The sequence below is a fragment of the Puma concolor genome, chromosome E2 (genome assembly GCF_028749965.1).
Source record: "Puma concolor isolate L17-30 chromosome E2, mPumCon1.1.hap2, whole genome shotgun sequence".
Classification (NCBI taxonomy): domain Eukaryota; kingdom Metazoa; phylum Chordata; class Mammalia; order Carnivora; family Felidae; genus Puma; species Puma concolor.
Window position 1 is genome coordinate 45,235,523 of NC_141681.1, and position 27,396 is coordinate 45,262,918.

General features: G+C 45.5%; 1 protein-coding gene across 4 annotated transcripts in view; it reads left to right on the forward strand.

Annotated features, from left to right (window-relative positions):
• The window catches only part of WDR62 (WD repeat domain 62), a 45,937-nt gene that overhangs the window by 2,098 nt on the left and 16,443 nt on the right, over positions 1-27,396 (forward strand). For 2 of the 4 annotated variants that reach the window (XM_086690891.1, XM_025914517.2), the window contains exons 2-13: positions 1,654-1,745; positions 2,622-2,684; positions 5,690-5,747; positions 5,977-6,147; positions 6,902-7,039; positions 7,458-7,640; positions 10,086-10,246; positions 11,443-11,632; positions 21,036-21,173; positions 22,656-22,834; positions 24,484-24,575; positions 26,675-26,800. In XM_086690891.1, the coding sequence (XP_086547017.1) occupies positions 1,654-1,745; positions 2,622-2,684; positions 5,690-5,747; positions 5,977-6,147; positions 6,902-7,039; positions 7,458-7,640; positions 10,086-10,246; positions 11,443-11,632; positions 21,036-21,173; positions 22,656-22,834; positions 24,484-24,575; positions 26,675-26,800 (1,591 nt within the window). The remainder of the gene's footprint in view (positions 1-1,653; positions 1,746-2,621; positions 2,685-5,689; positions 5,748-5,976; positions 6,148-6,901; positions 7,040-7,457; positions 7,641-10,085; positions 10,247-11,442; positions 11,633-21,035; positions 21,174-22,655; positions 22,835-24,483; positions 24,576-26,674; positions 26,801-27,396) is intronic. The other 2 variants (XM_086690892.1, XM_086690893.1) reach the window with 1 other exon arrangement.

A 27,396-nucleotide genomic window follows, 5' to 3' on the forward strand; every position in this document is an offset into this window, starting at 1 on the left:
CCCAGTTCTGTTCTTCTTGTTATGAACTTTTCTGTGCCTCAGTGTGCTTATCTGTAAGATGAAGATAATAATATAAATATTCCCTTGTAAGGTGTTTGTGAGGATTAAGTGAGCTCACATATGTTAAGCATTAGAACAATACCTGGCGCATTGTAAATTCTCTATTAGTGGTAGCTACTACTGTTTTGATTGTGTATTTTTGGGTAATTGATGTCATTTATTTCTCTTGTTTGGTGGCACAGAGTCCATCTGGCTTACAAAAGATCTACTCTAAAAATGACCATTATATTATATTAATGCCCAGTAATGCTGATTGACAGATATAAAAACGATGTGAGTGCCATTGCCTGATTGCTTGGGTTAGAGTCCTGGTATGGCTCCTTCCTGGATGGGTTACCTCTCTGAGCCTCTTTATATCCTCGTCTGTAATATGGAGATGATGACAATAATGACCATATCACAGGGTTATTGTGAGTGTTAGATGAGTCGGTACAGTTACAGGTATTTAAACAGTGCCTAGCTCCTGGTAAATGCTCAGTAAGTGTTAGCTATCATTATGCTATGCCTCTCATTTCTGATACCAAGGACTTGCTTGAGAATGTTTTACTTTAATAATAATTAGAAACTAGTCTATTCCAGGGGTGCCTGGGTGGCTCAGTTGATTGAGCATCTGACTTCGGCTTGGGTCATGATCTCACGGTTCATGGGTTCAAGCCCCACATTGGGTTCTGTGTTGACAGCTCAGAGCCTGGAGCCTGCTTCAGATTCTGTGTCTCCCTCTCTCTGCCCCTTGCCCACTCGTGCCCTGTCTCTCTGTCTCTCAAAAATGAATAAACATTAAGAAAAAAAAGAAACTAGTCTTTCGTTTTGAAAGAAAGTATGAAAGTATCACAATTCTATTAGTCTATACTCTAAATTGTTTTAATCAACCACAATAGAGATTTGCTCATTTAAATTACTTTGCTTAGAGAATTTTAAAATTTTCAATGTGATTGTTCACTTGTTTCTTTACTTGTTGAACCTCTAGACTGTAAATTTGTTGAGGGAATAGATGGTGTCCACTCTTGCTCACACCTGTGTCTCCCCTGCAGGGCCCAACATATGGACTGGCTTTGGAGCCAGAGACTAGCTGGGTTTGTATCCCAACTTTGTCACTCCACAGGCATGAGATCTTGGGCCTCAATGTCCCCATCTGTAAAATGGGGTGATAATAGTGCCTTCTTTCCTTGGGTTGTGAGGCTTCGAATTTTTCATCCTTGTAAAATATTTAGAAACTTATTCAGAGGTCACCTTCTCAATGAGGCCTTCTCTCTTCCCTATACTCCCAATCTCCTTCCCTGCTTTATTTTTCTCTTCTGCTCCTATCAGCACCTGGCATCTGTTTTACATGTTTGTTCTGTTTATTTTTTATGTCCTCCATCCCATCATGATTAGGATGTGAGCTCCAGGAGGGTAGGGGTTTTTGTCTGTCTTCCTCATCGTTCTGTGTCCTTCAAAGGAATATTGAGAAGAACAAATGTTAGCTGTTGGTCACATGACTGTAGAAGTTCAGTTAGTATTAGATGTAACAGGGACTGAATGGGTGGCTGAGGCAGTGGTGCCACGGAGGGCCTACTGGGACATGTCCTTCTGACTTGGACATTTCCCCCACAGGTGTCGCTCGAGAAGGTGCTTGGCATCACAGCCCAGAACAGCAGTGGCCTGACCTGTGACCCCAGCACAGGCCATGTGGCCTACCTGGCAGGGTGAGTGAGTGGACGGGCCTTGGCTTTTCTGGCTGTAGGATGCAGGTAAGCTGCCTACCCCTGAGGACTGTGGAGAGGCCCATCTAGGTCTAGAACAGCACCCGGCATGTGGTGAGCATCATGAAAGCCTTATTGTGACTGCAGATGGGAGGTGGTGGCGATTCTGGGAAATACCCAAGCCATGGTGTTAGACAGCCTGGATTTGTGTCCCAGCTCCACCGTGTGCTCTTCTGTGAACCCCTGCTGCTTCGTCCATAAAACACAACTAGGAATATCCTCCTTTTGGGTAGTTGAGAGGACTGAAAGATCTCCTCCTGTTTATTCCATAAATACTGATCTAGCCTGGCACTGTTCTAGGCGCCAAAGACCCCTCCACTCCTGGAGGGCAGGGGCAGATCTGTAGTCCTTCCTAATGAATAATATCTGTCTGTCATTGAGTCTTTACAATGCAGTCCAGGATAGAGGACAAGGGTGGGCTCTTGAATCTGTTATGGATTCATATCCCCACTCTGTTCCTGACCTGCTGGGTGGTCCTGGGCAAAGGATTTTCCCTCTCTGGGCTTCAAGTTTCCTCATCTACAAGAGGGGGCTAAGATTTCCGACTTTACCTGTCATTTGTGAGGATTTAAAGAGATTGTGCACATAAGGTCTTTATTAGCCCAGTGCCTGACAGAAGTAGTGTTGGTTTCTATTTAAGAATATATTATCTAATAACTTGAAGTGTCCTAAGATTCTCAGCGTTAGACACCTGGAGAAGGAGGAGAGAATCTTCTGTTCAGAGCCTTATTTATGTGTGGGCTCTTCTGTTGGGAATAGAATCATCCCTGGACCCCAATACTCCCCTCAGTTTGGGCACATTTCCCTCTTTCTCCCCAGCTGTGTGGTGGTGATTTTGAACCCCAAGGAGAACAAGCAGCAGCACATTTTTAACACTGCCAGGTAGGCTGGGGCCTGGACATTGGGTAGGGGTGGGGTGAGGGTCCCGGCGCACACCCCCTTCCCCGCATGGCTTGGGAGTTCGTAGGTGGGTAACTAAGTCATTCACTCACCCGTCGGTTCAGCGACGTTGTTGCTTTGTGCTAGGTAGTGTTCCGGGTGCTGGGGACAGTGAACGAAAGACATGAGAATCTCTGCTCTTGTAGAGCTGACAGTCCAGCAGGGAAGACAGACTAAACCAGTTGGCAAATTACTAACCAACTCTGACCATCGCTATGGGGGAAATAACGAGGATGTGTTAGGGCAGGTTTGCAGGCAGAAAATGGAGGAAAACCATATCAGAGGTCTCGGGGAGGGCCTCTTGGAGGCTGAGACCTGAAAGAAGTAAGGGAGTGACCCCCGCAAAAGTGTAGGGGGCGTCTTCCAGATAGAAGGAACAGCAAGAGCAAAAGGCCCTGCAGTGAGTAAGAATCTTGGAGCAGACGGAGATTCTTTTGCCTGGAATTGGAGGAGGGGGCAAAGGGGAGAGGAGGCTGAAACAGAAGTCGTTTCTGGGTCTTAACAATTGTTTAACTTTTCACATTGAAATCATTTTAGATTTTAAAGAACAATACAAAGAATGCCTGTCTACCTTTCACTCATTTTCCCCAGATGTTGACCTTTTACCGTATTTGCTTTATCATTCTCAGTCTATATATATAGTAATTTTTTTTTGAACCATTTGAGAGTAAATTGGGGACATGATACCTCTGTGCCTCTAAATATTTCAGTGTGGATTTCCTGGCCATGGGGTGGGCATTATCCTTCAAAACCACAGTACATTCAACAAAGTCAGGAAATTAAAACTGGTACATCACTACCAACTAAGCCTCTTTCAAGTTTTAACATTTACCCCAAGAATGTTCTTTACAGCAAAAGAATTCTGTCCAGAATCACACGTTGCTCAGTTGTCTCTTTGGTCTTCTTCAGTCTGAAGCAGTTCCTTTGTCTTTTCTTGACTTTTATGACCTTGACACTCGAGGATGACAGGCCAGGTATTTTGTAGAAGGCTCCACCCTTTGGGTTTGTCTGATGTTTCCTCATAGATAGACTGAGGTTCTGCATCTTTGGCAGGAACACCTCAGAAGGAATGCTGCATCCTCCTCAGTGCGTTCTGTCAGGCGGTGCATGATATTGACCTCTCTTACGACCAGTGGTGTTCCCTTGGGCCCTTGGTTAAGGTGGTGTCTGCCAGGATTTTCCACTGTGAAGCTTCTCTTTTCCCCCGGTGACTAGTGAGTATGTTGTGGGGAGCGTCTCTGAAACTGCATGTATCACCCTGTTCCTCACCACACTTTCCTTCATGCTCCTTAGCATGGCTTTGACATTTTTCAAAGCCTCTGCAGGGAATTCTGATGGCCAGGGCTTTGCCCTGTCAGGTAACTTGGGCAGGACTTCCCTGTGTTGAGGTCTCCTCATCTCAAAACTGGCTGAGAGACCTGAGTTCATGGAGCATGCCTGAGGAATTAGTGCAGCGATGCCCATAGAGCATTTTGTGGAGGGCCGGGCGCAGGGTCAGGGCACACGACAGGCTAGGAGTGGCTGCAGTCAACAGAAACCCACGAGCATGGCGTCAAACACAAGGGCATGCTCTTTGTGCTCGAAAGAAGTCTGGAGGTGAGGACCCAGGGGCTGGTGTCTCTGCAAGCCTCAGGAACCCCAGTCTGCCTGTCTTCTTGTTCCACCGTGCCTGTTGTGAGGCCTCTGTACTTGAGGTTGTCTCCTGGTCCAAGATGGAGTTCTGGCTGTCATGTCCGTTATTTCAGAAGGGGAACGATTGGGGATCAGGACAAAGAGTTGCCTTTGAGAAGCTTTTCTGGAAATCCCACATGTGTTTCAGTTTACTTCTCACCGACCAGACTAAATCATGTAGCTGTACCTGTGTAGAGAGGCGAGGAAATGTACTCCAGCTGGAGACACTGCCATTCTAATTAAAATTTGGCTTCTGTCGGCGAGGAAGGACAGGCAGGTGGCGATCGGGTAGGCAGCTTGCCTTGTGTGCTGCCCTAGGAGTGGTGGGAAGCCACCAGAGAGTTAGGTGATGATGATAAGTGTTCTATAAGATTGTCAGAGACTCAGAGGCATTCGCTTAGTTACCTGCACACCAACTAACTCACGTGAGGGAGACCATTACTAGACCATTAAGGAACACAGGTAAAATAGGATTAAAAGAGAGAGTGGAGGGGCATCTGATGGGCTCAGTTGGTTAGGTGACTGATTTCTGCTCAGGTCATGATCCTAGAGTTGTGGAGCCCAGTCCCACGTTGGGCTCCGAGCTGAGCGTGGAGCCTGCTTGAGATTCTTTCTCTCCCCTCCTCTCCCCAGCTTGTGTGTGTGTGCTCTCTCTCTCTCTCAAATAAAAAAGAGAGAGAGGGGAGAGAAAAAAAAACAACGTAGTCTGGGAACCATGAAACTTGCTGCCAGAAAAAAACATGCAAACTACTCTGGTCATTCAGTCCTTGTGCAGGCTAGAGAGAAACATGTTGTTTTCCAGAAAACATGGGTTTTCCAGAACACTTTGAGTGTTCAGCAGTGGAGCACAGTCTCAGTGTGATGTCTGCCAGCACCACCCCCCCTACAGTTAGGACAGATCGGTACCATTTCCTGCACCTGAATTCTCAGGGTTACAGGGTGGGTGGGGACTTAGGGAGCCCACCCCTGCTGAGCAAGAGGAAAGGAAGGTCCTTGTATAGTGACCACCCTATCTGTGTTTGGGGACTTTGCTTTTACGCCTGGTTTCCTGTGCCACTGACCCTCTTCTGTCAGTGGGGAATGCAGGGAACGTGCTGTATGCTGTGCTGGGCACACGGGCAACATTGGCTCTGTGGGAGCTGCTGGCACTCACCTCTCCTGGCCTCTTTCAAGGCTTGGGAGCAAGGAGTGGGCAGAGTTCTGTGAGCACAGCCAGGCTGGGGTCTGGCTGCCTACCCTCCTTGGAACCAATGACTGGCGCCTTTCCCTTCCCTCAGGAAGTCGCTGAGTGCTCTGGCCTTCTCCCCTGATGGGAAGTACATAGTGACGGGGGAGGTGAGTTGTGTTTGTGAGTGGGTGGGGAGGGATCTTGGGGCCATTCCTTCTACCCCACAGTAGGTGTGGGAAGCCCCTAGAATAGCTTCTTCCTGGGCCAGAAAGCCCCATGGCAGATGGGGGAGGTGGCTTTGGGGCATACTGGGGCAATGCCAATTTTAGCCCCAATAGCCCTTCCAGCCCCTCCTGGTGCAGATCCCAGCAGCAGTAATGGCCCAACCTTCCCCAGAACGGGCACAGGCCTGCTGTGCGCATCTGGGATGTGGATGAGAAGAATCAGGTGGCAGAGATGCTGGGCCACAAGTACGGCGTGGCCTGTGTGGCCTTCTCCCCCAATATGAAGCACATCGTGTCTATGGGCTACCAGCACGACATGGTACTCAACGTCTGGGACTGGAAGGTGAGAAGACTGGTGGGGGTACCCTGCAGCTCAGGCATTGAGCGAACTTAAATGAGATAATTTGGTAAAGTGTTCATTTATCCGGAAAATATTTATTGATCACCTAGTGCATGCTGATCCCAGTTTTAGACACTTACTGTGAGGCATACGACAAGCTCTAACTAGTAGAATTACGTAATTATTCTCATACTGACCAGCTGTGACCTTGAGCAAGTGACTTTACTTATCTGTGGGTCTGTTTCCTCATCTGTAAAAGGGATACGTTAGCATCTCCCTTGTTGAGTTGTGAGAATTCAGTGAGTTAATATGCACTGAAGGCTGGATTTGGGAACAGCTAGGGGAGGACTTGGAGGTGGCAGAAGTGGGTGGCAAATCCTGGCTCTGTTCACAACGTGCTGTGTGATCTTGAGCACATGACACCACCTCTCTGAGCCTGGCAGAGGTGGGGAGAAGCACCTACCATATAGGACAATGGAGAGGATTTCATCCTGCAAAGGCTCTGCCACGTGTGAGCTGTAGAGCTGGGACTCCTGGGGAGAGCTCTGGAACTTACGCATGGAAACCTTTCCAAACCTCAGTCTCCTCTGATTAGTAAAGATAAGAGTGCCACACGTAGGTTTCCCCAAGGGCCCAGAGGGCCCCAGGAAAACTGACCTGGAGCAGGGGATGGCTGAGTGATACAGGGCTCAGGCACAGGCACAAATGATCCAATGGCTGGGTGCTAGCGTGAACTTCTGTGCATTGATTCTTCCAGAAAGACATTGTGGTGGCTTCCAACAAGGTATCATGCAGGGTCATCGCCCTCTCTTTCTCAGAGGACAGCAGCTATTTTGTCACCGTAGGGAATCGGCATGTGAGGTTCTGGTTCTTGGAAGTCTCCACTGAAGCAAAGGTAGGTTTCTGCCCCTGTCCCCTTAGCCAGGTCTGGCGGTTAACCGTTAGGGGCAGTGTGGACTCCTGTTTCTACCTGAGATTTGGAGCCAGTGATCTCAGAGGTTGTCTGGCCTCTGGTTCAGCTTCTGCTTCTGGGCCTTCTCAGACAGCTCAGGTGCTGTCAGGCCCTGCTGGGAAATCTCCTGACACACGGACCCTGGGGCCAGACCTCTTTTCTGGACTGCCACCTTCCAGCCACTCTGCCTAGAAGTGTCTGTTTTGCTTTTTTCTTCCTTTTCTCCGCCATTTGGAGGAATGCCTTCGAGCCCTTCTGTTTAGCTATGTGTCATACCGTCTGGTCATGAGAGTCCCATTGTGACCTTGCTGGGGTCGAGGCCATGCGGACAGTGTCTTACTATGCCCTGCTGTGCCTCCAGGTGACGGGCACGGTGCCCCTCGTAGGGCGTTCAGGCATCCTGGGAGAGCTGCACAACAACATCTTCTGTGGCGTGGCTTGTGGCCGGGGCCAGATGGCAGGCAATACCTTCTGTGTGTCCTACTCGGGCCTCCTCTGCCAGTTCAATGAGAAGAGGGTGCTGGAGAAGTGGATCAACCTGAAGGTACCCCACCCTCCCTGTCTGCCATCAGTGGGGAAAACACTCTTCCCAGGACATGTGTCTCTAGGGACATTCAGTAATGTCCCTGCCGGGTAGTTGATTCCACTAACTCTGGGTTTAACCTCTCAAAAGTTCTGCTTGTGAGACTTTTGGTGAGTAACTTTCCCTCAATGAGCCTCAGTTTCCTCATCTGTAAAATGGAAATCCTGCTGCCTACCTCACAGAGTTAATAAGGGAGTCCCATGAGATAATGTATAGAAGGTGCTCAGCACAGTGCCTGGTACCCTGTAATGGGGTCAAGGTTACAATCGCTCTCCTGTCACTGTTTGATCCAGTTCCCATTTTTCTTCTTCACTGAGCACTCTTAACTGGTGGGAGGACTGCATTTTTTTTTTTTAATCTAAGGTATGATTGACTTCATTTTTCAGTCAAAAAAGACTATGTTAAAAATACATAACTTTTTTTTAAGTTTATTTATTTTGAGAGAGAGTGAGAGTGTGAGCAGGGGAGGGGCATAGAGAGAGAGGGAGAGAGAGACCCAATCAGGCTCTACACTATCAGCACAGAGCCCATTGCAGGGCTCAGTCTTGCGAACCATGAGATTACGACCTGAGCCGAAACTAAGAGTGGGGTGCTTACCTGACTGGGCCACTGAGGCGCTCTTAAAACATTTTATTTATTTATTTATTTATTTTTTTTTTTTAATTTTTTTTTTCAACGTTTATTTATTTTTGGGATAGAGAGAGACAGAGCATGAACGGGGGAGGGGCAGAGAGAGAGGGAGACACAGAATCGGAAACAGGCTCCAGGCTCTGAGCCATCAGCCCAGAGCCTGACGCGGGGCTCGAACTCACGGACTGTGAGATCGTGACCTGGCTGAAGTCGGCCGCTTAACCGACTGCGCCACCCAGGCGCCCCTATTTTTTTAAAAAATTTTTTGAATGTTTATTTTTGAAGGAGAGAGAGAGAGAGAGAGCATGAGCAGTGGAGGAGCAGAGAGAAAGGGAGACACAGAATCCAAAGTGGGCTCCAGGCTCTGAGCTGTTAGCACAGAACCTGACATGGGGATGGAACTCACAAACCATGAGATCATGACCTGAGCCGAAGTCAGACGCTTAACTGACTGAGCCACCCAGGCGCCCCCTCTTATAACATTTTAAACCAAAGGATGGGGGCTTCTGGGTCGCTCAGTTGGTTAAGCATCCAACTCCTGATCTCAGCTCAGGTCATGATCTCACAGTTCGTGGGATTGAGCCCCGAGTTGGGCTATAGGCTGACGGTGTGAGTCTGCTTAGGATTCTTCTCTGCCCCTTCCCACTCTCATTCTCTCTCTCAAAATAAATAAATAAAAACTTATAAATAAATAAAAAACAAATAAAATAAAGGATGTTACATCTATAAATTGCAGAACTACTTTTCTTCAGGATCTGAGGGGTTGAATCCAAACTGTCTTCCTGTTCTGAGACTGGATGCCCATTGGCTATCAGCAGGAGCATAATGGTTTTCCCTCCTTTTCCTACTCCTGATTTTTTTTTTTTTTTTTTTTTTTGAGAGAAAAGAGCATGCGAGTCGGGAAGGGGCAGAGAGAGAATCCCAAGCAGTGCAGAGCCTGATGTGGGGCTCCATCTCCCCTGTGAGATTGACCTGAGCTGAGATCAGGAGTTGGACACTTAACCGACTGAGCCACCCAGGCACCCCATCCCACTTCTGCTCTTGTGGCTCCCCTCCAGAACTCACCTTTAGGGTTAAAGGAATGGTGTCAGGCCTGTGGAAGAATTCAGAGTTTCATCTGTTTTTCCTAGTTGGTTAAACATCATTTGTTTTTTCCTCGTTTGAATCCTCTTTCTAGAACTTTGGCAGCTTAAGCAAGTCCAAAGCTTTTGACAGATGGATGGTTAGCCCCTGAGCAATTGTCATAAATGACAACTTATAAATTAAGTTCCTCTAGACTTGGACAAACTCCTGTAATGTGTATCCAGAGGTCTGGCACTTCCTGCCCTGTCCATCTGTGTGTTCTGGCAGGATAGATGGCCCAATTGTCTTTCCTGTATACGGTAACATTTTTCTGTGTTGCTCTGAAGTATAATCTCTATGAAGTTGTTTTCAAACAATAAGGAGTAAAATGTAAGCCTCAAATTCAACCCTTTTACTGCAAATTACCTATCTGAAGTCACTATCTGCTGAACAGATTATTTTCCACACACAGCCAAGTTCCTCTGTAAACAATAACAATTCTGTCATAATTTGTGCCTCTGTCTGCCTGCTGGCATGTTTCTTTCAATGGTGACTGCTACATCCTGATTTCAAAAGTCTTAAAATTTGCTAAAATAGACTTCTTAGACCCAAAGAACTAAAAGGCTTCTCTGGAGGCTGTTCTGTTAGTCCCTGTGTCCCTGAACTGGGCCACATGGAACACCAAGTACACTTGTGTTCCCTTTGCCCCCACAGGTCTCTCTGTCTTCCTGCCTGTGTGTCAGCCAGGAGCTCATCTTTTGTGGCTGCACAGATGGGATAGTCCGCATCTTCCAGGCCCACAGCCTACAGTACCTCGCGAACTTGCCCAAACCGCACTACCTTGGGGTGGACGTGGCCCAGGGCTTGGAGCCCAGGTACTGCCCAGCAGGGGGAAGGAGAGGAGCCCACTCAGTCTGTCCACTGACATTCACTCATGCTTCCGGCCCCATCTACCTATCTGGCCAGCCCTGGGCTGGAAGGAGACAGCTATAACGAGGCAGCAAAATCTCTGCCACCATGAAGTCTGCAGTCTAGTGAGGGAGCTTGATGATAAGCAAGTACACAAACGAGACCATTTCAGATAGTCATAAATGCTGTGGTGAAATAAAGCAGGGACTCAGAAAGGAAAGTGCCCGGGGATGGGGCTGTGTTGATTGGCAGCCAGGGGAAGCGTCTTTGGTGAGAGGGAGCCAGCTGTGTGGAGAGCTGGGTCCCAAGAGCAAGCGTAAAGACCTGAAGGGAAAAACACCCTGGGCTTGGTGTGTGGCAGGAACAGCTAGGGACTGTGTGATCAGAGCCTAGTGTACCAGGGGAAGATTTTGGGAGACAGGTCTGAACATTTATGGAGACTGGCAGGGGAAGCTTCCTTCCAATAAAGGAAGTCTTTTCTGATGTCAGTGGGCAGCCTGATTTCAGACATTGGCATTGGTTATATGGTCAGGCCTTGAGCATTAGATCCCTCTGGCTGCCATGTTGAGAGGGGGTGGAAGGGCTGAGCTGTGCTGTATCTTCCCCTTTGTTGTAAGGCTGTTTGGTGTCTGTAAAACGTAGGACCTACCTCTCATGGAGACTGGGAATTCAGTGTCGCTAAAGCTCTCAGATCGGCGTGTCATAGATGCTCAGTAAACTGTAGCCTTTGTAGGGAGGCCCCAGGTCAGGGGACAGCTCCCCAGCCCCTTGCATAGGGATTTTTGATCACATGTTGGTGGGGCCAATGAGAGAGAACTGAGAACTGATGGTATGTGCCCATCATCCTTCCATGCTCAGAGAGAGGATGGAGCTTGGGTTGGATTAGATGAAGGGAGAGAGATGTCAACAGGAGTCAAAAATTCAAATGTTCTCAGGGGCCAGCCAGAAGCTTCCAGTTTACAATCTTTGGACTAGAAGCAAAAGCAAAGGAACTGGGAGGGAGGAAGGAGAAGTGGAGTTGGAGTGGGAGATGGACCACCCCAAATATAAGGAATGGCATTGCCAAGCAAGAGGCAGCTAGCTCAGGTGTCACCAGGAGCAGCTGTCACTACTCACAGTGACATTGATGGTGACTGATGGCACATGTGGCCTTCCTTGTTAGCTTCCTCTTCCACAGAAAGGCAGAAGCAGTCTACCCAGATACGGTGGCACTGACCTTCGACCCCATCCATCAGTGGCTGTCCTGCGTGTATAAGGACCACAGCATCTACATCTGGGATGTCAAAGACATCAACAAAGTAGGCAAGATGTGGTCGGAGCTCTTCCACAGCTCCTACGTCTGGAACGTGGAGGTGAGTCCCTGTTTTCTTCCCTCTGCCCCTGCTCGGCTCCCATCTGGGGCTCATCTGGGGAAAGCTTGCCCAGTTTAGGGAACCCATTCAGCTCTTCCTTCACAAGATCCCAACTTTGTGCCAGATGCTGTTCTATCTAGGTGCTGGAGACATGGCTGGGAAGGAAACTGATGAAAGTCCTGCATTCGGGGGGGAGAGTAAACCCACACGTCAACACCAACCAAGCAGCACTACCTCTCCAAAGAAAAATAAAACAGCGTAGGGCAAAAGGGATCAAGGGTGCTATTCTAGAGAGGGGAATGATCAGGGAAGTCCTCTCTGAGGACATGATATTCAAGCAGAGACCTGCAGGAAGCGCGGCGTGTGGCCACTGGGGAGAACAGTGTTAAGAACATGTGTACCTTGGAGAGCTTGCTGTGGAGGCCATTTGTGTAGTTTAGTGCTTTTCTAAGTGTTGAAGTTTTCTGAGAATGAGTCTTTGGGATGTTTTCATTCTCTAAAGCTGTTCTAAGTCCTTGCACATAAGACAACCAGTGGGGAAATAGTTGTATTCTACCTTTTTTTTCTTTTTTTGTCCCTCAAATTTCTTACTGATAGAGCACTTGTCCTAGAGAAATTATGTTTTTGGTGGCCCAGTTCACAACTGGGAGAAATAACTTGATCCGTTTGAATAATTATTATTTAGCCCTTTGACTGCTTGAATCCATCTGCCTTCGTAGATCTGAGTTTTCTGCTGATAGCACTTTTCTCTTAACAAGCATGTTGTTTAAATAACTTTAAATTTTTGTATATAAATGTATTCTCCTTGAAAAACAGGTGAAATATTTCAAAGCTAAAGACTGTTTTGATCACTTCCCTATCCCCCAATCCTCTCTCTCACCCTCACCTTTGTTGTTGGTTTAGTATATGCTCTTTCAGTTCATTTTCTTTGCATCTACCTGTTATTTATATATCTGTCTCTTCAACAAAAATATCTGTGGGTGCATCTTTTTATCAGTTCTGGAAAGAACAGCCAGTACAGACTTAATAATTGCCTCTACCCTGTTCTTTCTCTTCATCTGTAACTCCAATGTCCTGTCTCTATCCCTCATACTTTTTATAAATAGAACAGATCTAGAAAACCACACAAAAGAAATGTACAGTTTATTAATTGTTAGCAGCTATTGGTGCTCAATGCATAGATCCATTTATTCCTTGGGGGTTGCAATATGGTGATATTCTAATTCTATCATTTCTTTTTATTAGTTGGACTACTTATATGAAGAAACAATTCCCCTCATCTACCATTTGGTCACCCAGTGGTACACTTCATATAGGAAAGGCAGGATAAATGCTTGATTCTTTCCCTTTATTTACCAGTTTTCAAGATAATGAATTGGTTCCCTGTCCTCTAAAGGTAACTAGTTGTTTTTATTTAATATCATTCTAAACTCATATATGTAAATATATTGGATATATTTTAATCCATTGCAATTATTAACATTTTTAAAGCTCAAATTGTCCCATCTTTGACCAGTGGGAGCCTCTTTAAGTTGGCTCCTGAGTCCTTTGGACATGACCCTAGTAATCTTTCTTTGGTAGCTTCCTTGCTATTGGAGATGACGAGATGTTCCAGTTGCATCTTGTACATTTCCTGTCCCAGACCTGGAATCAACCATTTCTTGAAGAAGCCCTGAGTTTTTGTTTTGTTTTCAGTGTGAACTGGTATTTCAAATTCACTGTCTGAGTGCTGGGGATGCTCATAGGTATTGGATTGATCCTTCCAGAATCCTAAAGACATGGGGGATGATGGAATTAGGATATCTCCCCAGTTAATCATTTACTTATTCCCACATTATATGTACAACAGTCTGAGAATGACAATTATTCAATTTTGAAAAGAGTTTAGAACAATTTTTTGCCTATGTTCTCTCCACCCCCATTTTTAAAAATAGTTATACTATTTCTGTGTGATTTGATCATTATATACCACATTCTCTTCCTTATGACCCCATTTATTTGGGGGAGGGTAATAAGTGTACATATATATTGTGGTAAAATACACATAGCATAAAATTCACCATTTAAATAATTTTAAAATGTACAATTCAGTGGCATTCAATACATTCACAATGTTATACAACCATCCCTACTATCCAGCACTGGAACATTTTCATCACCTCAAAAGGAAACTCTGTACCCAAGCAATCAATCCCTTTTCCCACTTCCCCAACCCTAATCTGCTTTCTGTCGCTATGACTTTGCCTGTTCTGAATATTTCATACAAATGGAAAAATAAAATATGTAGACTCTGTGTCTGGATTCTTTCACTTAATGTTTTCAAGGTTTATCCACGTGGTTACTTACATGTTTCAGTACTTCATTCCTTTTTTAGGGTTGAATAATATTCCATTGTATGGATATACCATGTTTTGTTTATCTGTTCATCAATTGATGGATATTTGTGTTGTTTCCATCCTCTGGCTTTATGAATAGTGCTGCTATGAACGTTCATGTACAAGCTTTGTTTGAACATCTGTTTTCAGTTCTTTGGGGTGGTATACCTGGTGGGCAGAATTGCTGGGTCATATGGTAATTCTGTGTTTAACTTTTTGAGGAACCCCCAAACTTTTCCCAGCAGTTGCATCATTTTACATTCCCACTAGCCATCCTCCACATCCTTACCAACACTGTTTTTTTTTGATTTTTGAAGTATAGCCATCTTAGTGTTTGTGAAATGGTAGTATATTGTGGTTTTGACTTGCATTTCCCTAATGGTTAATGATACTGAATTTCTTTTTATGTGCTAGCTGGTAATTTGTATATCTTTGAAGAAATATCTATTCAAATATTTTGTCCAGTTTTTACTTGGGTTGTCTTTTTGCTTTTGAATTGTAAGAGTTCTTTACATATTCTGGATATCCTTATTAGATATATGATTTACAAATATTTTCTTCCATTTTTATGTTATCCACTTTCTTGTATCCTTTGATGTACAAAGATTTTTAATTTTGATAAAGTTCAATTTAGTTTTTTCTTTTATTGCTTGTATCTTTGGTGTCATAACTAAAAAACCATTGCCAAATCCACAACCATGAAGATTTACTTTTCTTCTAAGGGTTTTATTATTTTAGCTCTTCCATTTAGGTCTTTGGTCTCTTTTGAGTTAATTTTTGTTAACTTTTATACTTGAAGCAAGGGTCCAGCTTCATTATTTTGCATGTGGGTATATAATTCCAGCACTGTTTATTGAACAGACTATTCTTTCCCCTTGGATAATCTTGGCACACTTGTCGAAAATCAATTGACCATAGATGTATGGATTTAATTTTGTACCCTCAGTTATATTCCATTGATGTATGTCTATCTCTATGCCAATGGCACAGAATTTTGATTACTGTAGCTTTGTAATAAGTTTTGAAATTAGGAAGTGTGTTTCCTACAACTTTGTTCTTCTTTATCAATATTGGCACTATTTGGGATCAGCTTTTCTGTTTCTGAAAAAAAAAAAAAAACAACAACCTTATCTCCATTGTAATTTTTATCTTCTTCTTGCCAGCCCTTGGTTTAGTTTGCTCTTCTTTTCTAGTTCCTTAAGGTGAGACATTATTGATTTGAGACTTTCTTGATGGAGGCATTTACAGCTATAAATTTCCCTCTGAGTATTGCTTTTGCTGCATTCCATAAGTTTTGGTATATTGTGTTTTCATTTTCACTTGTGTCAAAGTATTTTCTAATTTCCCTTTGATTTCTTCACTGATCCATTGGTTGTGTAACAGTGCGTGATTTAATATTCACATATTTGTTAATTCTCCAAATTTCCTTCTGTTATTTGTAATTTCATTCTGACTGTCGTTAGATTGTTTGTGTGATTACAGTCTTTTAAAATGTATTGACTTCTTGGGGCGCCTGGGTGGCGCAGTCGGTTAAGCGTCCGACTTCAGCCAGGTCACGATCTCGCGGTCCGTGAGTTCGAGCCCTGCGTCAGGCTCTGGGCTGATGGCTCAGAGCCTGGAGCCTGTTTCCGATTCTGTGTCTCCCTCTCTCTCTGCCCCTCCCCCGTTCATGCTCTGTGTCTCTCTGTTCCAAAAATAAAAATAAAAACGTTGAAAAAAAAATTTTTTTTTTAAATAATAAAAAAAAATAAAATGTATTGACTTCTTTTGTTACCTTATAGGTGGTCTATTCTGGAGAATGCTCCATGTTTACTTGAGAAGAATGTGGGTTATGCCGTTATTGGGTGGAGTATTCTTTACATATCTGTTAGTCTGTTTGGTTTATAGTGTTTTTCTAGTCCTCTATTTCCTTATTGATAATTTCTTATAACTATCTTTTGTTGAAAATGGAATGTTGAAGTCTTCAACTGTTATAATGCTGTTTCCAATTCTGTCAGTTTTTGCTTCGTGTATTTTGGTTCTCTGCTCTTATGTGTGTATGTTTGTGTTATATCTTCTTGATGGTTGGCCCCTTTATCAATATATAATGGCCTTCTTTGTCACTTGTAACAGTTTTTTTTTTATATGAAATTTATTGTCAAATTGGTTTCCATACAACACCCAGTGCTCATCCCAAAAGGTGCCCTCCTCAATACCCATCACCCACCCTCTCCTCCCTCCCACCCCCCATCAACCCTCAGTTTGTTCTCAGTTTTTAACAGTCTTTTATGCTTTGGCTCTCTCCCACTCTAACCTCTTTTTTTTTTTTTTTCCTTCCCCTCCCCCATGGGTTCCTGTTAAGTTTCTCAGGATCCACATAAGAGTGAAACCATATGGTATCTGTCTTTCTCTGTATGGCTTATTTCACTTAGCATCACACTCTCCAGTTCCATCCACGTTGCTACAAAAGGCCATATTTCATTTTTTCTCATTGCCACGTAGTATTCCATTGTGTATATAAACCACAGTTTCTTTATCCATTCATCAGTTGATGGACATTTAGGCTCTTTCCATAATTTGGCTATTGTTGAGAGTGCTGCTATGAACATTGGGGTACAAGTGCCCCACTTGTAACAGTTTTTAAAAATTTTTAAAAAAATATTTATTTTTGAAAGAGAGAGAGACAGAGTGTGAGTGTGGGGATGAGGGGGCGGGGAGCAGAGAGAGAGGGAGACACAGAATCTGAAGCAGGCTCCAGGCCCTGAGTTGTCAGCACAGAGCCCAACAGGGGCTTGAACCCATGAGCAGTGAGCTCATGACCTGATCCAAAGAGGGATGCTCAACTGACTGAGCCACCCAGGCACCCCCACTTGTAACAGTTTTTTACTTAAACTCTATTTCGTCTGCTACTATATACATGCAAATTTCTTTTCTGGTTACTATTTGTATGGAGTATCTTTTTTTTTTTTTTTTAATATATGAAATTTATTGTCAAATTGGTTTCCATACAACACCCAGTGCTCATCCCAAAAGATGCCCTCTTCAATGCCCATCACCTACCCTTCCCTCCTTCCCAGCCCCCCATCAACCCTCAGTTTGTTCTCAGTTTTTAAGAGTCTCTTATGCTTTGGCTTTCTCCCACTCTAACCTCATTTTTTTTTCCCCTTCCCCTCCCCCATGGGTTTCTGTTAAGTTTCTCAGGATCCACATAAGAGTGAAAACATATGGTATCTGTCTTTCTCTGTATGGCTTGTTTCACTTAGCATAACACACTCCAGTTCCATCCACATTGCTACAAAGGGCCATATTTCATTCTTTCTCATTGCCACGTAGTACTCCTGTATGGAGTATCTTTTTACATTACTTTCACCCTGTATGTGTCTGGATATAAAGTAGCCTCTTATGGACAACAGAGAGATGGATCTTTTTTTAATGAAGTCTGCCAATAATTTCCTTTTATTACAGAGTTTAATCCCTTTACATTTAAGGTAATTACTCCTAAGATGGGATTTATTTTTATTTTCTTCTTTTCTTGCCTATCTCATAATTTTTTTTGTTGAAACCTAGATATTTTGATTTTTATAATGTGATGACTCTGGAAATCAAATTCTTCTCCTCCACGCTGGGGTTTGTTGTGTGGGTTGTAGTTGTTTAGTGGTTTTTCTGAACTGTTTTTGTAAAGATTGTGTTCTTTTTCATGTGTAGTCACTAAAGTCTTTCCATTATCTGAGATGTCGGCTGTTGTGATTTGACAGCAGTTTCCTTAAATGTCAAAATGCAGCAGCTTTTTTCTTTTTTAAGCTCTCCCTGGTTATTGTAAGTTAGAGTCCAGAGTTCTGAAAAAGTTGATTCTGACAGTTTTTTGGAGCTTAAGTTTGTTTTGGTGGAGGGATAGCTTTTTGGAGTTCTCCCCACTGTGCCGTTTTCAGTGATGTCACTTGACCCTCATTTATTCTTTGTTCTACGAGTAACTATATATTTAATCTATGTTGATGTCTCTAGTTGTTTTTGTTGTCTGGAGCTCCTTCTTTTTTTTTTTTTTTTTTTTTTTTTTTTTTGAGAGAGAGCACGGGGGAGGGGCAGAGAGAGGGGGACAGAGGATCTGAAACAGGCTCTGCACTGACAGCACAGAGCCCGTGGACCTCGAACTCACGAGCCATGAGATCATGATCTGAGCCAAAGTCAGACGCTTAACCAACTGAGCCAACCAAGTGCCCCTGGAGCTCATTCTTTAGAAGATTTGTCAGGAACAGTTCATGGGGACAGTATCTCCCAATATGAGTTTTTGCATATTGGTAAGTTTATATTTGTCCTTTATACTTGAAAGTCACTCCTGCTGGATAGAAAATATTTGGCTCATGTTTTCTTTCCTTGTCTCTCTTAAATACATTATTTCATTTTCTTATGGTTATTGAAATGTCTGATTGTTTTCCTTTTTAAGTCACTTTCTGTGCTTGCCTAGAAGCCCAAAGGATTTCTTTTTTTTACTTTTAGGCCTAGTAATGTTACTCTAGAGTATATCTTGGTATTGGTTTTTATAGGTAGACCTATTCCTGCTGTATACATTTTAGTATTTCTGTTCCCTTGATGTGGTTTTCTTCAGGGATTTCTATTATCTATATGTTGGATTCTCATTGCCTAGCTCCAGTAGTGTCACTTTTTCTCAAATCCTTTTAGTTCTTTCATCATTTGTTTTATTTTTAATAATTTCCCCCTTTTAGGGGTGCCTGGGTGGCTCAGTTGGTTAAGTGTCCGACTCTTGGTTTCAGTTACGTCATGTGATCTCATGGTTTGTGGGTTTAAGCCCCGCATTCTGCCTCATGCTGACAGTGTGGAGCCTGCTTGGGATTCTCTCTCTCTCTCTGCCCCTCCCCTCTGGCCCCCTCTGTCTCTCTCTCAAAATAAATAAATAAACTTAAAAGATAAAAAAAAAAAAAAAGCCCCCTTTTTACCTATTTCTTCATGCCTTACCTTTTTGTGTTTATTCGCTTTTGGATTCCTTCTAATTTGGTTTTTATTCCTAAAATGATCTCTTCATTTATTTCTAACTCTGAATTCTGTCATCTTATTTCTGAATTTCCTAATTGGGAAATTGTTTTGTTTTGTGGAAATATGTTTCTGGTGTGCTTTCTTTCTTTTCCTTTTATTTTAAAGGGTAACTTTGTTTGGGACTGGAGTTTGGTCCTTTTTTGTTTTCATTTTTTTTTTTTTTTAATTTTTTTTTTTCAACGTTTATTTATTTTTGGGACAGAGAGAGACAGAGCATGAACGGGCGAGGGGCAGAGAGAGAGGGAGACACAGAATCGGAAACAGGCTCCAGGCTCTGAGCCATCAGCCCAGAGCCCGATGCGGGGCTCGAACTCACGGACCGCGAGATCGTGACCTGGCTGAAGTCAGACGCTTAACCGACTGCGCCACCCAGGCGCCCCTGTTTTCATTTTTAGAAATGGTATAGTTCATGGGGCACCTGGCTGGCTCAGTCCGTAGAGCCATGATCTGAGGGTCATGAGTTTGAACCCCACCTTGGGTGTAGAGATTACTTAAATAAAAATAAAAACAGAAGTTGGTGTGGTTGAGGGCAGATTTTCTAGCTTCCTAAGAAAGGATTCCATCTTCTATGATTTTTATACTATTTAAAAAAATATGGCAGCTTGCTTTCTGATATTTCCTTAGTATGTTCCTATTTATGCGTTGTGCCCCTACCTTTTTCTAAGCCTCCTCTTTACTCTGGCTCTCCAGTGTCTATCCTGATCAGTCTTGTTTTCCCTCTGGGTGGGCCTTTGGCCATGGGTGAGAGCCATGGCAGGTCAGTGTTAAGAGTTCACAGGATCTTCACAGCTCCAGCCCCTTTGGACCTAATTGCCAAAGCACACACTCAACCACTATTGGAGTGGATAAAACCCTCCTGGTTTGAACTGCTGTTCAGTTTGAACTGTTGTACTTTCCCTGTGAATACCCGTTGGCTACTTTGGGGTTATCCTTTGTTGGGTAACCACAGAGTTACTCAAAGAACAACAATGTTGCTTCCTTCTATGTTCTCTCTTATACATGTTGACAAACTACTGGAGGTATTTAGTCCCTACCTGCTTGTATTTTGGGAGTTATGAGAATATCGTATCACCTAATTTTGCTGTAAGTGTTGTCTGTGGGGTTTTGGTTTTGATATCTGGTTGCTCATTTTGATGTGGCGATTTTATTTTATTTATTTTATTTTTTTTTATTAAAAAAAATTTTTTTTTCAACGTTTATTTATTTTTGGGACAGAGAGAGACAGAGCATGAACGGGGGAGGGGCAGAGAGAGAGGGAGACACAGAATCGGAAACAGGCTCCAGGCTCCAAGCCATCAGCCCAGAGCCTGACGCGGGGCTCGAACTCCCAGACCGCGAGATCGTGACCTGGCTGAAGTTGGACGCTTAACCGACTGCGCCACCCAGGCGCCCCTTGATGTGGCGATTTTAGATTAAAAATCTGTGCTACTGCTGTTACCATTTCCTCAGAACCCGGTTTTCCAGATTTGAAATCTCTCTATATGTCATCTTTTTGACTGTCTGAACTGCATTTTGCTTCTAGAAATAGTTCTATTTTGTTGTTTTTCAGCCCTGCTTGGTTAGTCTTTATAGTTTATGGTCGGCTAGTCATACTTTTACTCTTGTCAAAGCTCTTCTATTTCTTTAAGCATGTTAAACATAGTTATTTTATGTTCTGTGTGATAATTCCAGTATTTGAAGCTGGATGGCTATTTCTGCTGCTTCTTACTCATGGTACCTTGTTTCCTTTTGTGCTTAGTGATTTTTGATGGAGCTGCCCATTTGCCTTGGAAATTTACGTGTGGGGATGTTTCATGGCCTGGGCTGAAGATGGGGCATGGACAATATATAGTAGCATTCGGTGTCCTTGTTTTCTTGTTCATTTTTAACATAGAAGGCGTTACGCCATGCCTGTTTATCTGCCACATATTTTTGTCACCAAAATGCACTAGTATATCATAATGCTGCCACTGACATGGTTGTAATGAATCGCCCTTTGCCTTGTTCTCTGGGGACTGTAGGTGTATCCGGAGTTTGAAGATCAGAGAGCTTGTCTGCCATCAGGATCTTTTCTTACTTGCTCCTCAGACAACACCATCCGCTTTTGGAACATGGATAGCAGCCCTGACTCTCACTGGCAGAAAAATATCTTCAGTAATGTGAGTGGCTCAATTATGAACCATATTTTAGGAGGAACTGAGACATACTTTAAGTAGGATATAGGGACAAGAGGGGGTCTTATGGACCTTGGTGTTAAGTTTCACTGAGGGCAAGAAGCAGGAAGCAAGACCGGTCACACTCTGTCGCCCTCTCTCTTGTCTCTCACTCTCTCCCTCTTTTTCTTTCTGAGGTAGTGTGGTCTGTCCCCTTTGCTTCTCTCTGCCCATCAGCTCCTGCTTTCTAGGTGTGTCAACACAGCTACTCCAGGCAACCTGACATATTCAGTAGAAATGAAATTGTTCCCCAGGTCTTGAGTCAGAACTCTCTGGAAGAACACCTGACAGACCAAATCAGGGAGGGGCTTCCCCTGTCTAGCTAACTGCCACACAGTGAAGCCTTGGGTGAGGGTGCTGGCAGCGTCCCAAAGAGAGCCATGATGTTGGGAGGGCTGAAGAAATGGTTGATATTGCTAGGTCAGTGAGGGAGCTTCTCTTAGGAGCTGAGATCTGATTCATGCATTCATTTATTCTGCAGATGCTTAGTAAGATCTATGCTAGGTGCTATGCTGCATGCTGGGGACACATCAGTGACTAAGACCCTCCTTCTGCCCTTGTGGCTCCCACAGTCTAGAAGGGAGAGGCACCAATAACTGCACAAATTATGGTATAATCATAAGCATGATAAGCATGGAAATAAATTGTGAAGTGTTAGTAGGATATGTAACAGTGTCATCTGATTTTATCTGTAGTGTGAGGGGCAGTTTCCTGGAGGAGGAGACAACTGAGCTGAGATGTGGAGGATAGGGATGAGCAAAGAGGGGAGGGGAGAGTGTCCTACACCAAGGGAATAGCCTGTGCAAAGGCCCTGAGGTGAGAAAGAGTCTGGGCAGTTGGAAAACCTGAGCAGTCACTGTGGCTGGAACAAAACAGGCCCTTGATGCAGGCTGTGTGTAGCAGGTGCCCTTTTACTCCCCTCACCACCCCCCCCCCCAGTACTACCACCTTCTCTTCCGCACCTGTGTGATATACATGTTATATTTGTCTGCATACAATAGAAAAACCCAAAGCCAAGAGGAAAAGTTTGGTTTTCTGACTCATAAAAATAGTCTGGAGGTCACCAGTCCAGGCTGTTTTGGCAGCTGCAGGAAGCCCTTAGAGACCCGAGAGCCTTTAGCTGTCCACACTGCCATTTTGGAGTCATCCTTGTCCTTGTCATCCAGTATGGCTGCGGGAGCTCCAGGCAGCAGGACGGAGGAAAAGGAAGCAGAGTGTTCTCACTTGTTTTATATCTCATTGACCAGAATGTATCCACAGAGCCTCACCCAGCTGCCAGGGGGACTAGGAAACAGTCACTCTGAGTAGCGAAGGTCAGATTTGGAGTTCTGGAGCTAATGAAGGACAGGAGGCCGGCTGTGGGGAGACAGGACTGCAGAGGTGCTTTGGCACTTCCAGAGCACTGACCTCAGCCCTCTCCCTCCGCAGACCCTGCTGAAGGTAGTGTACGTAGAGAATGACATCCAGCACCTGCAGGACACGTCGCACTTCCCAGACCGGGGGGGTGAGAACGGGACGCCTGTGGACGTGAAAGCTGGGGTGCGGGTCATGCAGGTCAGTCCTGATGGCCAGCACTTGGCTTCAGGCGACCGAAGTGGAAATCTGAGGCAAGTGAGCCCTGGAGGGTGATTAGCAGACACTTCCCAGCTCAGGCTTGGATACTTGGTGGTGTGAAGGAGCCCTGGCCTCGCCACCCCCGCCGGCCCCCTGGGAATGAGGGACTGTGACTAGCAAGCTGGAAAGCAGCTGTCCCTGACGACTTTAAGCTAAGAAGCGTCTTCCGGAGGGCTGACATAGGGCAGCCACGGGGACCTCCGCAGCTGGGGCTTGTGAACTGTGCCGTGTTGTAGACAGGCACACATGTGTGACCTTAGGGTAGGGGGACAGTTCCGGACAGAGAGGATGCCAGCTGGAGCGTGGGGGGTCCTGGTGGCATGGGGGGGGGGGGCAGGAGGATGGGACATATGAGGGCTCAGGCTGTTTTCCCACACTGTAGAGGTTTTTTAAGATGTCACCGGCCCAATAGGCGCTGACAAAATATGAACCCCATCACGAGGTTTAAGTTGACGAATGACAGCTGTGACCACTTGGGTGCTGAGACTGGAGGAGTGAAAGGGATAGGGAGCCGGAGAGCAGGTGCTCCATGAAGGGGCAGCCACCGTGTGGCAGCAGGAGTGCAGGCTGCATTGTCACATGTTCCCATCGTCCAAGTAGAGCAAAGGGCTGAGTTTTCTCTGTGAAATTCTATGATTTTTATTTTTTTTTTTAATTTTTTTTTCAACGTTTATTTATTTTTGGGACAGAGAGAGACAGAGCATGAATGGGGGAGGGGCAGAGAGAGAGGGAGACACAGAATCGGAAACAGGCTCCAGGCTCTGAGCCATCAGCCCAGAGCCTGACGCAGGGCTCGAACTCACGGACCGCGAGATCGTGACCTGAGCTGAAGTCGGATGCTTAACCGACTGCGCCACCCAGGCGCCCCGTGAAATTCTATGATTTTTAAATGCTGGCAACTGTTTGGACACCAATCACCGTGTGAGGCAAACCGAATGTGTCCGTGGGCCGTTCACACTGACTGTGCTCTGCTGTGAACGGTGAAAACAGCAGCGAGCCAACGTGGATGTAGCACTCTTCCCTGGCTGGCCACTGGCTTGACACTTACTCCTTTCACCCACCCTCTGGTGGAAACGCTGCTCTTAGCAGCTGGTTTCTAGATGGGTTAACTGAGGCAGGAGAGGCCAGTGGCTAAGCTAAGATGACAGGTAGAGTGAAGGACGTGGAGTGACTGTCTCTTATGTCATCCTAGAGGGCGTGTTGTTTGGTTTCAGTTGGAGAGAATGAGGAAAGTTTAGATTTGAGAGTCTTTAAGAATGAGAGATAGGAATCAAATGTCCCATACCTATAGGTCCTATCCTTGAGTATGACCTCTGACCCCTGGCCCCTGCCCCACCCCCAGGAATCACCTCTGATATAGCCCTGTCCTAACCCCTGTTCTCCCAGAGGACTGTCCTAGTCCTGGCCCATGGAACCATAAGGGGCTGGTGCTGCTTAGGTGGTCCAGGCTTGGCACTGCTACCTTTAAGATAGCTGGTTTCTAGAGGAGAAGAATGATTGGGCATCTAGATTAGCTGGCCGGGGCAGGAATTTCCCACATTGCCCGGCGGGCTGCTCTGACCTTTTCTAGCAGTGGCAGAACACCTAGCACTGAGGGGTGGGGGCTCCGGGCAGGGTACAGCGGACAGCGTATGTCTCCCAGGATCCACGAGCTACATTTCATGGACGAGCTGGTCAAGGTGGAGGCCCATGATGCTGAGGTGCTGTGCCTGGAGTACTCCAAGCCTGAGACAGGTAAACCTGTGTGGGGTGAGGGGCAGGTAGGGGGAAAGCAGGAGAGCATTCCCCCCCTGGCCGAGCCACAGAAATGAGTGGTTGATGTCTCGTGGGGCTGTGAGTGACAGCTGGAAGTCCTGTGTGTAGTAAGCCCTGTCACTGGGCCCTGAGACCAGGGTAGCCAGGACTCTAGAATGCAAGACTCGGGCAGGCAAGACTGGGCTTGACTTGCTTACCCTGGTCCCCAGTGCTCTGAATAGCTTTGAGGTGAAAGAGGGGAGTGTTGAATGAGAGAAAGTATGAATGAGCTCATCCTCTGCTGGAAAAAAGAGAGCAACAGTTATATTATATATCACAGATCAACCATATTATTTTGAAAAAGTTCAATGCCTACAGAAAAATTGCAAGAGTATTAGAATGAATACCCATATTCTTTTCACCCAGATTCCTCAGGGTTTTTTCTTTTAAATTCTATCTGACCCTATGACTGTATATATGACTTTACCTGTTTCCCCATCTCCACTTCTATCTCTGTGTTTGTGCACATGTGTGTACCTATGCACACGGACATAAAGTATTCTCACATACATTTCTTTGGCTAACCTGTTTGAGAGTAAGTTGAGGGCATGATCTTTCACTCTTCGATGTGTCTGTGAGCATTTCTTAGGAATGAGGATATCCATTTACAGGACCATGTGCACTTATCAAATATGGAGGTTTCAGGGCACCCAGGTGACTCAGTCGATTAAGCATCGGACTCTTGATTTCGGCTTAGGTCATGATCTCACAGTTCATGAGTTCAAGCCCCACATCAGGCCCTATGCTGACAGCATGGAGCTTGCTTGGGATTCTCTCTCTCTTGCTCGCTGTCTGCCCCTCCCCTGTTCGTGTTCTCTCACTCTCTCAAAATAAATAAATAAACTTAAAAAAAAAAAAATGGGAGGTTTCACTTTATATGGTTCTGTTATCTCCTCCGTGGTCCTTATTCCCAGTTTGCTGGCTGTCCCAATATTGTCCTTCGTAGCACCTTTGTTTTTCCAGTCCAGGTTCACAATTTAGTTTTCATAGCTCTTTTGTCACCTTTTTTTCTGGAACATTTCCACAGCCTTACTTTGTCTTTGTGATTTGACTTTCTGCAGAGTATAGGCCATTTTACAGAATTTCCTTCAGTTTGGGTTTGTCTGTTTTCCCCATGATTTGATTCTGCTGATACATTTTTGGCAGGAATAGAACATTTTGGCAGGAATAGATATGTTAGCAATCTTTCCCATACTCTTTTCTCCTTATTTGTTTCCCTGCACCCTCTGTCCCACCAGTTTTTCTTTTCTTTTCTTCTCTTTTTTTAAGTTTATTTATTTTGAGAGAGAGAGAGAGAGCAAGCAAGCAGGGTAGGGGCAGAGAGAGAGAACCCCAAGCAGGCTCCGCACTGTCAGTGCACAGCCTGACACGGGACTCGAAGTCAGGAACCATGAGATCATGACCTGAGCCGAAGTCGGATGCTTTACTGTCTAAGTCACCCAGGCACCACCCACCAGTTTTTCTTCAAATCTCTTTTCATTCAGTACATCCTTCATGAACTCCCCTCCACCTCAAGTCACGTGTTAGCCCTTAGACATGCGAGGCGACCAGGGTTGGCACTGTCTGAGGGGGCCAGCAGGGAAGACCCATTGGCAGAAGGACGTGTGGCAGCGGGTTGTCAGTAGGGCCTGGACGAGACCCAGGTAGCCGGAGTTCAGAGAGTGAAGGAGCAGTGTTCTGGGGAGGCTGAGAAGTTGGCTGGGCTTCACGTGGCAGCCAAAGAGTTGGCCTTGGCAGGAAGGAGTGCTGGGCTCTGCTGGGATGTCTTCTATGGGCACAGGTGGCAGAGCGTCCATGTACATCAAGATTCATCCCCCCGAACTGGGCATGGGATGCGAAGTGCCAAGGTTTGAGGGGCTCTGGGGAGAGACTGCAGAGCTGGGGGAATGGCCCCTTGCGGGCTTTGAGGCCAGGTAGCTGCAGTCACAGCACCAAAGACCCCTTCTTCGAGGCCTGGAAAGCTCAGTCACATTGTTCTCTGGGAGGCCAAGGCATCAGGCAGCCTCCTGAGAACCCAGTGCCACCCTGTCCACTCACAGGACTGACCTTGCTGGCCTCAGCCAGTCGGGACCGACTGATCCACGTGCTGAATGTGGAGAAGAACTACAACCTGGAGCAGACCCTGGACGACCACTCCTCCTCCATCACGGCCATCAAGTTTGCTGGTGAGTCCTTTCCTTCCTGCTTCGCCCTCCTTGGTTGGTGCACCCCTTTGGCTACACGTAATAACAAGACTCCCTTTAGTTTGAACAAAAAAGGGAAAAGCAAGCTCTGGATTCAGGCCCAGCTGGATCCAAAGGTTGATTTATTCTATTATTATTTTTTTTTTAAATCATCAAGACTCCCTTTGTCAGCTACACCTTTCTGTGGTGGGCAGCATCTGGGTGTCACTGTGCCACTCGAAGGAGATTTCCCCTCTTCCTATCAATTTTGGCAGAAATTGGGAGCTGAATTCCCTTGTGCAGGCTTGAGGCACCTGCCCTTTTCAGAACAGTTATCGGTGCCAGGGCTTTGGGGTGTTTTCTTGGGCCAGGTCTGACTCATGTGCCCCCAGCCCACACCTGCCTCCACCCCTGATCCAGAAGGACTGGCATTAGGTGAACGCCATTCCCCAAAAAGAAATCGGGGTGCCAATCCTGTGAGAGGACCGCGGGATGGGCACTGGTGACTTTGGCAGAAAAATAGGTGACTGCAAAGGTTGCCGGGAGCTAATTCTGTGCTGGGGAGGATCCTTGCACTGCAGTTAGTCCATTCCTTACCT